The sequence below is a fragment of the Schistocerca americana genome, chromosome 6 (assembly GCF_021461395.2).
Source record: "Schistocerca americana isolate TAMUIC-IGC-003095 chromosome 6, iqSchAmer2.1, whole genome shotgun sequence".
Taxonomy (NCBI): Eukaryota; Metazoa; Arthropoda; class Insecta; order Orthoptera; family Acrididae; genus Schistocerca; species Schistocerca americana.
In genome coordinates this window covers 291,599,225-291,615,317 of record NC_060124.1, presented here as the reverse complement: position 1 = coordinate 291,615,317, position 16,093 = coordinate 291,599,225, and the positions used below count along the sequence as shown (strand labels likewise).

At 44.0% G+C, this 16,093-nt stretch overlaps 1 protein-coding gene across 1 annotated transcript in view; it reads left to right on the top strand.

The window, feature by feature from the left end:
- Nucleotides 1-16,093, top strand: part of LOC124620098 — a 309,262-nt gene that overhangs the window by 200,145 nt on the left and 93,024 nt on the right. The window contains exon 7 of the mRNA XM_047146767.1: nt 7,481-7,729. Within this exon, the coding sequence (XP_047002723.1) occupies nt 7,481-7,729 (249 nt within the window). The remainder of the gene's footprint in view (nt 1-7,480; nt 7,730-16,093) is intronic.

Here is a 16,093-nt window from a genome sequence, read left to right as displayed (position 1 = left end):
TTCGAGCTGTTACCTAATAACTGTACTGCGTCACATCTAACTCAATTCCAGAAGCAGAAGTGGAAGAGTTAACGATCTGAACTAAAACCGCCGTAAAACGGAAACGGTAGTTCCCGGACATGTGTTCCTATTCAAAACATTATGTACTCACTCCTCTCTACAAGTCCTAGAAGTTTGTAATGGAAATATCCCAACACCCTTTATGTAGACAATGTTCTATATACATTATTTACTGGGAGACTAATAGGGCTAGATATTTCGTAACGCTCAACGCTAAGTCACAGATGCGATCATTGAGTTATTTGACGACTCCAACGCCGCCGTTTGCTTCCTTTTCATTCAATTACCTCTCCCACGCGTGTATTTTCTTACAGTACCGATGACGTCAGCAGCTAGGTGGTTTGCAGCGACGCGTCATCGCAGTGTTAAATCTCGCTACGCCGCGGCACGGAAACAAATTAGCGGTGATTCAGTGCCAAAACTTGCAACGAAACACAGGGCGGGCTATTCACAAATGGGGCTCCCCACTTGGCACGCTGTCAATGTGTCATTCCGATCGCCGATAAAACTATTCCGAGAGCGCGCGGGGATATAAAAAAATCCGTTCTCCCTGATTCCTGTTTCGACAGATGTCGTTTCGAAAAAGCTGCAGAATGAAGCTGTGAGTCTCGCAAGGCGACTGTTTTAGAAACTGCCGTCTCTATTCATAGACTCTCCCTGGCGCAACAACCTCCGTTCGCCATCAAAATAGCGTGCAGACTTTCCTCTTGCAGTGGACATTGGTTGTTATTAGTTGGCGGAAAACTGTCTGTCACTGTTCACACAATATGGATCATTCTGTACCATCTTCGCCGCTAATTTGTGATAGGTCATGTTCCAACAGCTGTCTCCGAGTAAACCCTTACACCCAAATTTACACTACAGCTACATGAACAGAATTTACGTAATGTGGTCACTTAAAATAAGCATTTAAAATTTGACAAGCGGGCGGAATAAGACGGCGTGTGTAATTGACATAGAAGGCTTAGCTTGGCTGGATCAGCAACCGTATACTGATTTACGAAATGAAAGTTAGCGAGGTATTCCAGCTAGTTCAGCGATCTTCGAATTGCGAACACGTATTTTATTTCGGTGGTTCATCAGCTTTGTTTTATGCTCCTCCCAACTGAACACTGTATCAAGTTTCAATGCCAACAATTTAACTCTGTCAGTTGCTTTATACTGCGTGCTCTCACATTTTATTTTTCAAAGTTTCGCAACAGCAGTGAACAGGGTGGAAAACATGGACGTTTCCAGAAATTTATCCAGTGGGAGGGAGAGGGGAGGAGGGCGAGGAGGCTAGAATCTGATACTGCAAAACAAACCATTGAAGCCACAGTATTGTCTCACGCCGTTCACCCTTAGCCACGAAATACTAAAACTGGCTAAACGAGAGAGATAGCGGAATCACGGCAAATCTCTGCTCCAAATTCCAGGAAGAAGGGGGGGGGGGGGGCACAATTGCCCCATCCCCTCTTTTACGATTGAAACGATTACACTTTCTGTATACTGCAAACATTTGTAACGTCTGCAATGAAATAAAACTAACGCTGACCAACCAGTGTAGCTGTTCAAATAGCAGATATATTAAAGAACGGAAACTTATGGGAGTTCCCACTCTGTGCCTCGTGATGACTGGGTGTTGTGTGATGTCCTTGGGTTAGTTAGGTTTAAGTAGTTCTAAGTTCTAGGGGACTGATGACCATAGCTGTTAAGTCCCATAGTGCTCAGAGCCAGTTCCCACTCTGATGAAGACTAATAGCATAGCACAGGATTCTTTCCCAATGATATCCTCTGTATCCTGTTAGTTATGACTTAAACTGTTCTACAAATTTTCTGTGACACCCCAATATTCTGATTTACTTGAAAAGGATTCTGTCATTTACAGTCAAATGGCTTTCATAGATCACATGCGGTGGCGTAACAAGAATCATAGCCACTGAGCCTGTTTATTTGTTTATGGAGATTACCACGAATTTGCATTGAAATAAAAGGAACAAATTTTATTAGCTGTTTTTCTGATGATACAGTTCAAAGCGCGGAGCAGCACGCAGTTAAAATCGCATTGTTTCCAACTGTGTCGTGACTCGGTACTTATTGTTACATTGCCGATCAAAGCAAAGCCGTAACAAGCAAAACAAAAACTCAAAATACGATTTCGCTGCGTTGCCTCACTTGTCATAACGAGACTCACTCCACCCAATAGTTAAAAACAAAAGACAAGCTTCTCCCTACCAGGAATAGGAACGTACTGTGGAACTGTTGTTCACCTCAGTGCAGTCTTAATCATCTGTGACTTCCATTTACAAACCTCCACCCACTTAAGATTTTTGAGGCGAACGATCTATCGTCTTTTCTCCTTCCTCTCCCTGCCTCTTGGCTGCAGCTCTTCCCTTTTTGTTTTCCCCTCCCCCACTACATTCGCCCGTCACAAAACTGTGCCCTCATGTGAAAGGTGCCTGGACACGCACCGCGGCTGCCATTGTGCACGTGTATTACGCTGAGGCGACAAAAGCCGTGGGATACCTCCTAACATAGTGTCAGACGTCCATTTGCCCGGTGTAGTACAGCAACTCGGCGTCTGTAGCCGTCCATAATTGCGAAACTGTTGCCGGTGCAGGATTTTGTGTACGAATTGAACTCTCGATTGTGCCCCATAAAGTGTTCGATGGGATTCATTTCGTGCGATCTGGGTGGCCAAATCATTTGCTCGAATTGTTCAGAATGTTCTTCAAACCAATCGCGAACAGTTGTGGCCCAGTGACATGTCACCTTGCCATCCATAAAAATTCCATCATTGTTTGGGAACATGAAGTCCATGAAAGAGTGCAAATGGTCACCAAGTAGCCTAACATAACCATTTCCTGTCAATTATCCGTTCAGTTGGAACAGAGGAGCCAGTCCACTCCACGTAAACACAGCCTATACCAATATAGAGCTACCTCCAGCTTGCACGATGCCTTGTTGACAGCTCGGGCCCACAACTGTGTGAGCCTCTGAGCCACGCTCGAACCGTTAAGTCAACAGTTCCAACTGAAATCGGAACTCATCTCACCAGGCCATGATTTTCCAATCGTCTAGGGTCGAACCGATATTGTCACGAGCTCAGGAAAGACGCTGCCGACGACGTAGCTGTGTGAGAAAATTAAGGCCAAATTTCGCCGCACTGTACTAATGGACACATTGATTTCTGCGAATTTTTCAAGCAGTGTTGCTTGTCTGTCAGCACTGACAACTCTGAGCAAACGCCACTGCTCTGGATCGTTAAGTGAAGGCCATCGGCCACTGCGTTGCCCGTGCTGAGTGGCAATGCCAGAAATTTGGTATTCTCGGCACACTCTTGACACTGTGGGTTGTGAAATATTGAATTCCCTGTTAGTTTCCGAAGTAGAAAGTCCCATGCGTTTAGTTCCAATTACCATTCCGCGTCCCCGTCATGCGACCATAATCACGTTGGAAACCATTTCACAATAATCACCAGAATGCAAATGACAACTCCGTCAATGCACTGCTCTTTTATGTCTTGTGTACGCGATACAACCGCCATCTGTATGCGTGCATCTCGCTATCCCATGATTTTTGTCAACTAGTGTATAAAGGAATGAGATTACGTAATATGAGCGAGAGTAACAAGAAAGTAATATCTATATTCAGTTTCACTCATAAGCACGTCTAGGTTTCCAGAAAATGTTTGTATGAAAATCACAAGACATACGGGAAGATGTATATCGATGAATAGAGTACCCCTACAAGTTTTAATTCGTAACCCCCCCCCATGGCGTAGTTGTATTGGGCAGGGGTGTCAGAACATGTAGCCAAATCGTCCGCTGCTTGTTGTCGCATAGGATTAGTTCGCATCTGCAGACAGGCAAGACAATCAAAAGATTTCCAAAGCGGGCTGCTGCTGTGGCTTCGCAGGCAGTTCTAGTTGGCCACTTCAGTGACTGCACGCACACATTGACATTTGCAGCATCGCAAACGATGCTCATAATGAGCACCTGTAACTTGAGTTCAAAACTTGGATAGATGCTCTATCCACTGATGTATTTTCTGCATATCTTGCAGCTTACAACCAATTATCTTCTCAAATCCTGGGGTTACTTATGGATAACTACATTTGAACGCCATCATATGTATCTCCTATGAGAAATGAATAGAAGGCAGCATGATGTAAGATTATACTGGATACACTCTATGTTCCTTAGATCCATAGTAAGGAGACCCTCAATAATAATATATTCTAAGAAAAAAAGGATGCTAATTACCTACCACAGATCTTGAGTGAATTGGAATAAATCAAAAACTCCGAAAGTTAAATTAATTTAAAAGGTAATAAAAAACTTGTGACGAAACATGCAAATACATATCGAAGCGCCAAAAGAACTAGTATAGGCATGCATCTTTAAATCCAGAGGTATGTAAACAGGCAGAATACGGCGCTGCGGTCTGCAAAACCTATGTAAGACAACAAGTGTCTGGCGCAGTTGTTAGATGCTACAATGACAGGTTATCAAGATTTAAGTGAGTTTGAACTTGGTGATGTAATCAGAGTGCGAGAGATAGGACACAGCCGCATCTCCGAGGTAGCGATGAAGTGGGGATTTCCCCGTACGACCATTTCACGAGTGTGCCGAGATGAACATCAACAAAAGCAAAAGGAGGATAATTGAATGTAGCCAAATTAAATCAGGTGATGCTGAGGGAATTAGATTAGGAAATGAAACACTTAAAGAAGTAGATAAGATCTGCTATTTGGGGAGCAAAATATCAGATGATGGTTGAAGTAGGGAGGATATAAAATGTAGACTGGCAATGGCAAGATAAGCGTTTTTGAAGAAGAGAAATTAAACAATTCATAGATTTAAGTGTCAGGAAGTCTTTTCTCAAAGTATTTGTATGGAGTGTAGCCATGTATGGATGTGGAACGTGGACGATAAAAAGTTTAGACAAGAAGAGAATAGAAGCTTTCGAAATGTGGTGCTACGTAAGAATGCTGAAGATTACATGGGTAGATCACGTAACTACTGAGGAGTTACTGAATAGAATTGCGGAGAAGAGGAATTTGAGGCACAATTTGTCTAGATGAAGGGATCGGTTGGTAGGACATGTTCTGAGGCAACAAGGGATCACCAATTTAGTACTCGGGGGGCAGCCTGGAGGATAAAAATCGTAGAGGGAGACCAAGATATGAACACACTAAGCAGATTCAGAAGAATGTAGGGTGTAGTTGTTACTTGGAAATGAAGAAGCTTGCACAGGATAGAGTAGCATGCAGAGATGCAACAAACTAGTCTCTGGACTGAAGACGACGACGACAACAACAACAACAACAACAACCGTGAATATCAGGAATCCGGTAAAACATCAAATCTCTGACATAGCTGCGGCCGGAAAAAGATCCTGCAAGGTCGGGGCCAACAACGACTTAAGAGAATCGTTCAACGTGACAGAAATGCAACTCTTCCGCAAGTTCTGCAGTTTTCAATGCTGGGTCATCAACAAGTGCCAGCGTGCGAACATTCAACGAAACATCATCGATATGGGCTTTCGGAGCCGAAGGCCCACTCGTGTACCCATGATGACCGAACGGCACAAAGCCTTACGCGTCGCCTGGGCCCGTCAACACCGACGTTGGTCTGCTGATGACTGGATACGTGTTGCCTGGTTGGACGAGTCTCGTTTCAAAATTGTATCGAGCGGATGGACGTGTACGGGTATGGGACAACCTCATGAATCCATGGACCCTGCATCTCAGCAGGGAATCGTTCAAGCTGGTGGAGGCTCTGTAATAGTGTGGGGCGTGTGCAGTTGGAGTTGTATGGGACCCCTGAAACGTCTAGACACGTCTCTCACAGGTGAGGCGTACGTAAGGATCCTGTCTGATCACCTGCATCAATAATTTCAGGTCCGTTGTGCTTTCTGACGGACTTGAGCAATTCCAGCAGAACAGTGCGACACCCCACACGTCCAGTATTGATACAGAATAGCTCTGAGTTTAAACACTTCCAATGGCCACGAAACTCCCCAGACATGAACATTATTGAGCATATCTGGGATGCCTTGCAACGTTCAGGTTTCATCGTGTCAATTCCCTCGAGCGCTACTTCAGACATTGTTGGAGTCCATGCCACGTCGTGTTGCGGCACTTCTGCGTGCTCCAGGGGGCCCTACACAATATTAGGCAGGTGTACCAGTTTATTTGACTCTTCAGCGTATAATACACTAATGTACATATGATAATTTTTGGCCATTGTAGACAAGCAACAACGAACAGAAAATCAGTTTACAATGTTGTCTACATAACTGATTTACTACACTAAAGATATGCAGAAGTGAGTGAATCCAGATATAACTTCAGACATTCTGTATCTGCCTCAGTTTCCTTCTGATACCAGTTTTTGTAAAAGCTTACGTTAGTCTATGTATTATAGCTTTATACGTGTGTGCACAAAAATTAATCAAATGATTGAGCAGCATAAGAGCAAAAAAACTGAATAAACATATGTGATAATATTTACTTCCTGATTTCCTGTGATTCTTTGCCTCAGAAACGTCTCTTCGTTAAGGTCCAGCAGTAATAGGACAACATTGCAATAATCTAGGATATTGCATAAATTTATTTGTTTTAGATGTAATTTCAGCGCACAGAAATAAGTCTGTTGACGATCCGTCGGTTCCTTGCAAATCATGGGGACACCAACGGACACGTGACGTGATCCTTTTAACCAGCTTGTCAGGCGCATAATACATGTCAAACAGAATATGTGAGGCGGGGGGGGGGGGGGGGGGTCCATTTTTTTGTTTCGGTCGCCAACGTTACACCGAAAATAAGGTACATGGGATTTTTATAAAAGAGGATGAAGCTTTTGTTCTTGAGATTTCAGAATTAACTTACCACAGACTTTGAGTTATTCATATAGGTACGGGGCATTCTTTATTCTTCTTCTTCTGAATTCACACGAAACACAAACCTTCACGAGCCAACAGCAACTCACTTCACAAGGTCAGAGCTCTCGCACTGCTGAGACTGATGTGAGCAAGACTTACCGGCCTCCTTCGTATCCCGGCGGTGAATGTCGGAAGTGAGTACCATTTACGGAATTCCTTGTGCATATTTCGATTGTTCGACAACAATTACATCCACAAGAAATAAATAAAAATAACTTAATTACGGAATACCAAAGTAACCAATACGCAATAGTTTCAAGGTATTTTATAGACAGAGTGTCCAGTATGACGAAAAGTGAGCCCAATAGGCAAAAATGGATTTCGCTTTGGAGTTCAGTAAGCACTACTTAACCAAGGTGACCATTCACGTTCTTTGCGACAAAAATGCAGCTGAGCAGCGGGGGTTACTTGTGTAACATAGTCAATATTGCGGGCTCAGCCCAGTTGTAGGCTGCCGCAGCAGTGGGTGCAGTTGTGGTGTGTGTGTGGGCAGGTACGGGTCGCCGCACCACAGCCGGTCGCAGAGCGTGAAGGCGGCGGGCAGCAGCCGGCCCACGTACCTGAGCCTGCCGCAGCAGCGGTCGCGCGTCGCCTCGATGCCCAACACGGGCGTCGAGGAGGAGTACTACCGCCTGCGCCACTTCAGCATCACCGGCAAGGGCGTCGTCAACCGCGGCGACTCGCTCAAGAGCCGCCGCTCGCGCTCCAACAACAGCGTCACTTCCAGCAACTCCAGCCACAGGTCAGCTGCCACAAAACACGCTTTCCGATTGTCTTCATTCCCTCTTCGGATGTACCAGGTGATCAAAAAGTCAGTATAAATTTGAAAACTCAATAAATAACGGAATAATGTAGATAGAGAGCTACAAATTGACACACATTCTTGGAATGACATGGGGTTTTATTAGAACCAAAACAATACAAAAGTTCGAAAAATGTCCGACAGATGGCTCTTCATCTGGTCAGAATAGCAATAATTAGCATAGCAAAGGAAGACAAAGCAAGGATGATGTTCTTTACAGGAAATGCTCAATATGTCCACCATCACTCCTCAAAAATAGCTGTAGTCGAGGAATAATGTTGTGAACAGCACTCTAAAGCATATCCGGAGTTATGGTGAGGCATTGGCGTCGGATGTTGTCTTTCAGCATCCCTAGAGGTGTCGCTCGATCACGATACACTTGCGACTTCAGGTAGCCTCAAAGCCAATAATCGCACGGACTGAGGTCTGGGGACCTGGGAGGCCAAGCATGACGAAAGTGGCGGCTGAACACACGATCATCACCAAACGCCGCGCGGAAGAGATCTTTCACGCGTCTGATAATACGGCTTCACTAAAAGCGCCTTTTCAGGTAACGTCAACATGCTGCGACTGCTGGTGCATCTGTTTCTCTCTCTCATTACAGCTCCTTTTATACACGATTGTCATGTGCAGTCACTGACGTTTTGCTGTCCAGCGCCATCTGTCGGACATTTTGTGAACTTCTTTTTTTTTTTTTTTTCTAATAAAGCCCCATGTCATTCCAAGCATGTGTGTCAATTTTTACCTCTCTACCTACATTATTCCTTGGTTTATTAAGTTTTCAAATTTATACTGTCTTTTTGATCACCCGGGACACGCACCACTGAGTTAGACATTTGCACAGATAACACTACACGATCAGCAAATGAGTATACGGCCGCCAGCTCAGTGGGTAACTGGACGCCAAATGTTAATAGAGAGGCTTTACAGCTCATAAAAGGAGCCTTCTGCGAGTGTCAACTATCTCCAATTAGTTGGGTCAGTGAAGTCCTGACTGAGATCGGGGTACGAGCCCGGAGTCGAGAACTGGAAAATATTTCAGCTACTGAAGAAAAGAAAAAACTCTCCGAAGCAAGGGTGGAGCTCTGTAACTTCACGAACGCTGGAGGTATTCAGGAGGTACCTATCGTCTGTCTATTGACGTTAAGTGTCCAGTTACGTATGGAGAGAGAACGTCCACAGAATTGTCTTATGGAGTGAGGAGAGACGTCAATTCTGGTATGCATAAAGCTAGAATAAAAGGAACGAGTTGACGCTGTGTGGTAGAAAGATTGTAAATTACGATGGTTATAATTAGAAACTTTTCGTATAAGAGATGTTACACAAAACAGTCCTGTCAGAATCTTTTTAACATTAAGGACTCCAATGCTCGAAATCATGATAGCCAGTAAATTTGTATTTTTATTACTAGTTTCAGCTGCATATGAACCATCTCCCGATCATGAAAACATTCTTGATTAGTGTAATTATTATAACGGGTCAACAAATGGTTATCGCTCACAACCAATCAATTACAATGAAGGCCACAAAACTAACGTATTGTGCTGGTAAAAGTGACTGACACAATTTAAACACCTGATGATCTCTGCTATCAGATAATACAAATACTGATTAAACTGTGTCAGTCGCTTCTAACCGCATAACGCCTTAGTTTTATGACTTCCCTTCTACTTGATTGGCAACGAATGATGTAAATTTACTTACCCATGCATTCTGTATGGATTTGTCGTTTCACAAAAAAGAGAACTGTGCTGAGCTATTAATGCAACGACACTAATCAACAATGTTTTTATGATCTGAAGATCTCTCGTGTAGCTGAAAGTAGTAACCAAAATAAAAATGTATTCGATCTTGAGTTCAAGAGTCTAAATCGGTGGGTAAACAGAGTACCCTACACCGCACACGAAAGAGGATGAATAGTGCATTGTCACAGAGTTCTGAGCTGTGTTGAAAGTTTCAGGTCTCTAGCTCATCGTAAAATGATAGTGATAAACAAAGTACCCTCCATGACGCATCAGATCAGAAAACGTCCTACTGAAAACATGTTAAAATAGGAAAAAAGATGGTGGGTTTAATACTTCTGGTGTTTTACAGAGTGTTCCCCCTTTCGAGTACAATGCACAGAACGTTCATACAACCAACTGAAATTGTCAGAAAACTACTACTTTCGAATGATGATCAACTCGCGCGTCACGTTGGCTTGAATTCCAGGTTATGTCATCGACGTGGTCACTCTTGCTGTGAATTTCCGCACTTCGTTTTGTGATAGGTTCATATTGATAACACAAGAGTGATAACCCTTGATGATATTTTCCAGAAAAGAAGTATCCGAGGATTGCATAGTTTGGATCAAGCTGGAGCAGGCGTCCACGCGTCACTGCTTTTGTTCGGAAATCAAAGTGTCTGGCACAAACTTAACACATACTTGTGTCTTGAATACTTGATTGCCCTAATGCGATTTGTGACACAACAGTCCGCAGCCCGTGGTCGTGCGGTAGCGTTCTCGCTTCCCACGCCCGGGTTCCCGGGTTCGATTCCAGAAGTATTAAACCCACCATCTTTTTTCCTACTTTAACATGTTTTCAATAGGACGTTTTCTGATCTGATGCGTCATGGAGGGTACTTTGTTTACCACTATGGGCATTCGACAACTCAGTTCTGTGTAGGCAGTGTGGACGTAGCGTGTGAACGTTGTTGTGTCAAATGGTTCAAATGGCTCTGAGCACTATGGGACTTAACATCTTTGGTCATCAGCGATAAAAACTCGGAACATTTTGTCGGACGTTGTACTTACAATGAAGACGGTACAAGTTAGTCTTAACGCATTGCGTAAAGACTTTCTCTTAATATATCATTTGTATTCTTTCTAGGACGAGTGTACAAGCGTTTTACTTCCTCCCACATTCGCCTCGAATAATGAGCAGCGTAGTAAAATTACAGAAATTCTGCTTTAACGGCTGTGTACAGACACCTCCACATGCGCCGTCCCCCTAATGGGATTGATTAGGGTATTCCCCGCCACGCACTACACAGTATGTTACGTTCCGCGAAACAGGTGAGGGGGAAGACCATGTTGTGGTCGGATGCTGCGGCCGCTGACCCGCGGAACGTCAGCAGCGGCTTCGCTCGTGACGTAACGGCTGTTGTCACAGGCAGGCGCAGGCGGGCCAGCTATATAACCGCTGGCCGTGACGCAACGGCGACGGTGCATTGTGCAAGCGGCAGCTTTTTCCTGCTCCGTTTGGCACGCGGCGTCTTCCAACAGCTGTGCGTTCGTCCGCTGGGCAACCGCGAATAGCCCTTCCGAGGCGTCTGTTTACACTTCGGGAGCAGCCTCCTGCTTCGGCAGGGAAACATGCCTGAAATATGCGCTAACACGCGCCGTATTTCACGGGAATGTGCGGCTGCAATAGTGTTACCGTCAACATTGCTGCAAATTAACTGTTATAACGAGCAATATTGCTGCATGTAAGAGCAATATTGCTCATGGGCTGGCAATATTACTGTATGAAAGGACAATAGTGCTATGTGGCAAGGCTATATTGCTGTATGATCTGCCTGTATTCCTGTGTTAGCGGGCAGTTTCGCTTAATGTCCTGGCAATATCGCCAATCAATAATGCAGATGCAGCAGGCATTTGCCGGTAGTAGTAGAGGTATGGCCTACGTGTTGCCATTGTTGTCCTCAAAGAATGGAGAATATTTCATATGGCCGGCCACATCTACCTCTGTATTTGCCTTTAAATGCATCAATCTCACTCTGTCTTGCTTCCTCTTTCTCAAATGGTTCAAATGGCTCTGAGCACCATAGGGCTTAACATCTGAGGTCATCAGTTCCCTAGAACTTAGAATTACTTAAACCTAACTATCCTAAGGACATCACACACATACATGCCCGAGGCAGGATTCGAACCTGCGACCGTATCGGTCGCAGGGTTCCAGACCGAAGCGCCTAGAACCGCTCGGCGACACCGACCGGCTCTCTTTCTCAAGCCGACAGCGTTGCAGTGGCAAATCACGAAATCTGATCAGTGAAACAATACTCTCTTCCATTCGGAAGACGGCGTGTGTAGACAGAGCCACTCAATCTTTTTGTAATCCACAGGATTGGATAAGACGCAAACGAGAGGGCCATGAATTTTATTAAAAGCGAAACGTACATGTACGATCAGAGCAGTGGGATCTACAAAGTAATGTACACTAACGCCGCAAGCTGAAAAAGTACTTTCAGAATCGTTTCTCGTCATTCTACTGAAATCCTGGATAAGGTATGTACCCAGCATCAGCTCACGAGTTACAGTTTCGGAAGCAGTTCTCTGACTTAAAAAAAAACGCATCCATAAACCCCGATTTTTCTTGCTAACTTTTTTTTTCTTTTGAATGCAAGTTCAGAAGTGCCGCATTCACTTTCTACAAGCTCGCTTTCGCCCATCTCGCGGCCATACTGAAGCCCCTGTAAACACTTGCGTCTCGGAAATGTATTGCCAAAAATACTGACAAGCAGTAGTGGCTGGTACTGTTTCGGAACATGTGGCTGCAATTCATGTCGCCGGACAACATTGCCTGCAATTTCCACGGCCCGTGTAAACGTGTCTTTAAAGAGTTGAGACGCCTGCCCATTAACTGCACTAGGTACGGCGTGGTACCCCACTGAGGCCTACGTTGAGTCTGTTGTAGCCTCTCGACAGTGTGAAACCTCCGAGGTATCTTATTATTGAACCCATTGGTAAATACCTGGATCAATAAGTCTGGTCAAACGTCGGACGAAGGGAACGGTATACCACTTCCAACAAGGAGTAAAACAATGCGATGCTCACCACCAACCTCTGAGTAGAATACAGCTTTACCTTTCCAAACTAAGTATTATGGCCTAGTAATCATCGCTTCTCGTTCGGTTCGTTGCCGTTACGAACGACTTGTTCGCACACACAAACTCCACAGTTTTGTCACAGGGCCAAGCAGAGAGAGGCAACAATACGGTAAAAATTAAAGGCAGTATAGGTTACAAGAACATGATAAGTGATAACTCCGAATGTTTTGTACAAGCTTTTTAAATAAAACAAACGTTATTAACGTTCTACATCTATGTTCTTCATATCTTCCTATTTATTTCTCAACATAGTCAACCTGGTAAGAATGTTTTAGTTTGTTGACGGAGTCACAACTTCACCTCTGCTTGCTCCGCTTCTTCACAATCAAAGTAGTCCTACAAGGTGTTCTTTGATTTCTGGAAACAGGTAAAAGTTGGATGGGGGCAAGTCGGGACTGTATTTAGGATGATCGATGGCAGTGAACTCGAGGCATCGGATTGTTGCAGATGTCGCAACGCTCGAGTGTGGTTTGGCATTATGCTGAAGGAAAGTGTGCTCCATATGCGGACAAACTCTACAAATCTCGATTTGAACACGCTGTTTCTCATGCACCGACATAGTTACATTACACGTAGCCATTTTACACGTTAAAATTCGGAGCGCTCTAGCGAAAGACCGCTGCAAATTTGTAGACACGAAGAATAAGAACGTATGATCTTAACAACTTTAGTTTTACTTAAAAATCTTTAACAATTTCCGCAGAAAAAATTCGGTAGCGTTACTTTTCAGCACACCCTCACAGTGATTATTTAATAGAAGTTTTACTGTACTTAACTTGGGTACGAAGACTGCGCCTGTATTGGCGACGACTGTAGATGAGTCCTTAGGTACTATCTTGAGGTAAAAACTGACTGACTAACTTACTGAAGCCGTGTATCTGCGTTTGGCGGATGGATGTCCACTTGGGAACTAGGTGAGTGACATAAGGCGAAGGCTTAACATTCACAACGTTTCTATGAGACTCTCAAAACCGTATTTCATACACCATTTCCCAGTACCACCTCTGTTTGGTCATGTAGACACCCTAGTATCGATTCTTGAAATGCAGTTCGAGCTGCCGGAGTTTCTCATCCACACCTGATTTTCGCTTTAGTGTTTTTGAAACGTGCTTCTGTTTGTCAGATCACGTCTTGTTTTTAAAATTTTTTGGCCAATCCGGATGGAGTGACTTTTTGCGGAGTGAAGAATAAGTAGAAATATTAGACTGAGCATGAAGTCTGTATACCTCTGGTCTTTACTTGAAGACAACCAACCATTGCGCTGACTAAATCGGAAATCGGAACAGCTGATGTCCGGAGACTGTTTGACTAAAAGAGCTGACGATCGGAAAATCTATACTTGACTGGTCTAGCAAAACCATTCCTGGCCTTGACATCTTAACGCGACAGAGAAAACCGGTTTCCAAAATTTGGTTCTCGTTTCTCGCAAGTTTTCTCACATGTAAGCTTACCGAAGTGACTTCAACTACGTTGCGCCTGATTCATAGGCAACTCGGTGCTCTTCTAGTAGGCTGTGTCCCGTAGGATACAGCAGCTTTATGTCTGCAATGTGCGCTTTGCCCAGCATACGAGGACGAGATCACTATATCCCAATAATACAGATTTAATCTCCACAGTATGACAGTCAAGGACTTCCAGTGACTAAATACTCTTCCCGAATACCACAGCAAGTCTGTGTGAAGTTGACCTACGTTGAATCCCAAGCCATTCTACTGCACCGTACCAAACGAGGACGTAATGCATTGTTCACAGTCATCCATAGTTTAGATGACATTAAGCTGGTTGGAGGAAATGCATGTCGAGGGGATCTGCTCCTAAGAAGGGATGTGGCGTTCCTGCCAACCAAAGATCACATGGGCATTAAAAGTGGTCGAGATGTATGCATCCTTCCCAATCTCTGTGGAGTTTCTTTTACTCTGTTTTGGCAACAGTTGATACCATATCTCAGTCCTTTAGCTACACATATTGTGCCTATGCGGATACTGCAAAACAGTCTTAAATCACTGTTAAAACTCTTTAAATTGCGATTTATCAGAATACTTGTCTTTACATTTATACCATATCACTTGCTATATAGCCCGTGGACTAGTCACAGCACCAATGAACATATTTGATTCGACGTCTTACTGACTTTCAGAACACTTACGAAACGTTAAACAGACAGATTAACGTAATTTGAAACGGGTTTACTTGTGGTTTTTATGAAGTTATGGCGACATCATATATGACATCAAATCAGCTCTTCTGCCAGCCGACTCATGCAGGTGTTAGAAGTTGACAACTAAAGCCAAAGAGAGAGAAAGAAAATATTTTCGTTCTTTTTTGCATGTTTATACAGTGTATGACTGCAAAGTCAGCATTTTAACCAACGATAGAATTTGGCTGAATAAGTGGGAAAAACCTCAAAAAATCCGTTCTATATTCGCGCCGACTTCATTCGGTTACAAAACTGAGCTTATGGTCTCTCTCTCTCTCTCTCTCTCTCTCTCTCTCTCTCTCTCTCTCTCTCTATCTCACTCTCTCTCTCTCTCTCTCTCTCTCACTGTCTCTCAAACGAATTCAGGAAATACTTGCCGGGGGAAATTTGCGGAGCTCTTCCTAATTTCTGCAGACGGCTGGCATTGGTGAACAGGAAACAAGAGCAGGCTGTAGCGAAGATGTCCCGTGACAGGGATGCCAACACAACTTCTCGCAGCAGCAAACAACTTAACTCGCAAATCAGATTTAGGCTAGGCGCCGAAACCGCGACTTGTAACTTTCGGGAGTTGTCAGGCACCAACTTCCACTCGTAGCCACTGAAATTCCAGCATGTCATAGTCAATTTCAGTATTAGATCGTGCAACGACAGAACAAGAAGAAAACGTCTGCTAAACCACAACTTCCACTACTTCTTGATGGTGAAACTAGTCTAACCGTAAGTCTCCAGGAAAGAGTCCCCTCACGCTCGCTATCCAGTTATATTGAGGGTTGAGTTCCCGGAAATTATATCCTGTTAACTACCTTGAGAGCGGAGATTAGCTATTCGATTAATACCACCTGGAAGTGGAGAGCGGTACGTATTTTCGATTAACATTGCTGCCTGAAAGCTTTACTAGCGCAAGAGGAGAGATCTTCAGTGCGCTCTTCATACGACCATAACGTTATATACAGGGTATTTCAGAATTTTTGTGGAATGTTAGGTTGGATATAGGCTACTCATATGCAGCGTTTTTCACGATTCGTATTACACTTCTAGAGGTTGCAGAAGGAACCAACGCTACAGAGCTTCAAAGTTAGAGGCGCCGGCGCCTGTAAATGTGTGTATAGACACGGTGATAACGTGATGATGTTATAGACTGTCAAGGATGATGGAGATGGGTAAATATTTCAATTTGAGGTAAGGAGCCGTTGTTCGGAAACGAACGAGCAGAAAGTTATAAGTCACTCTGATGCCCC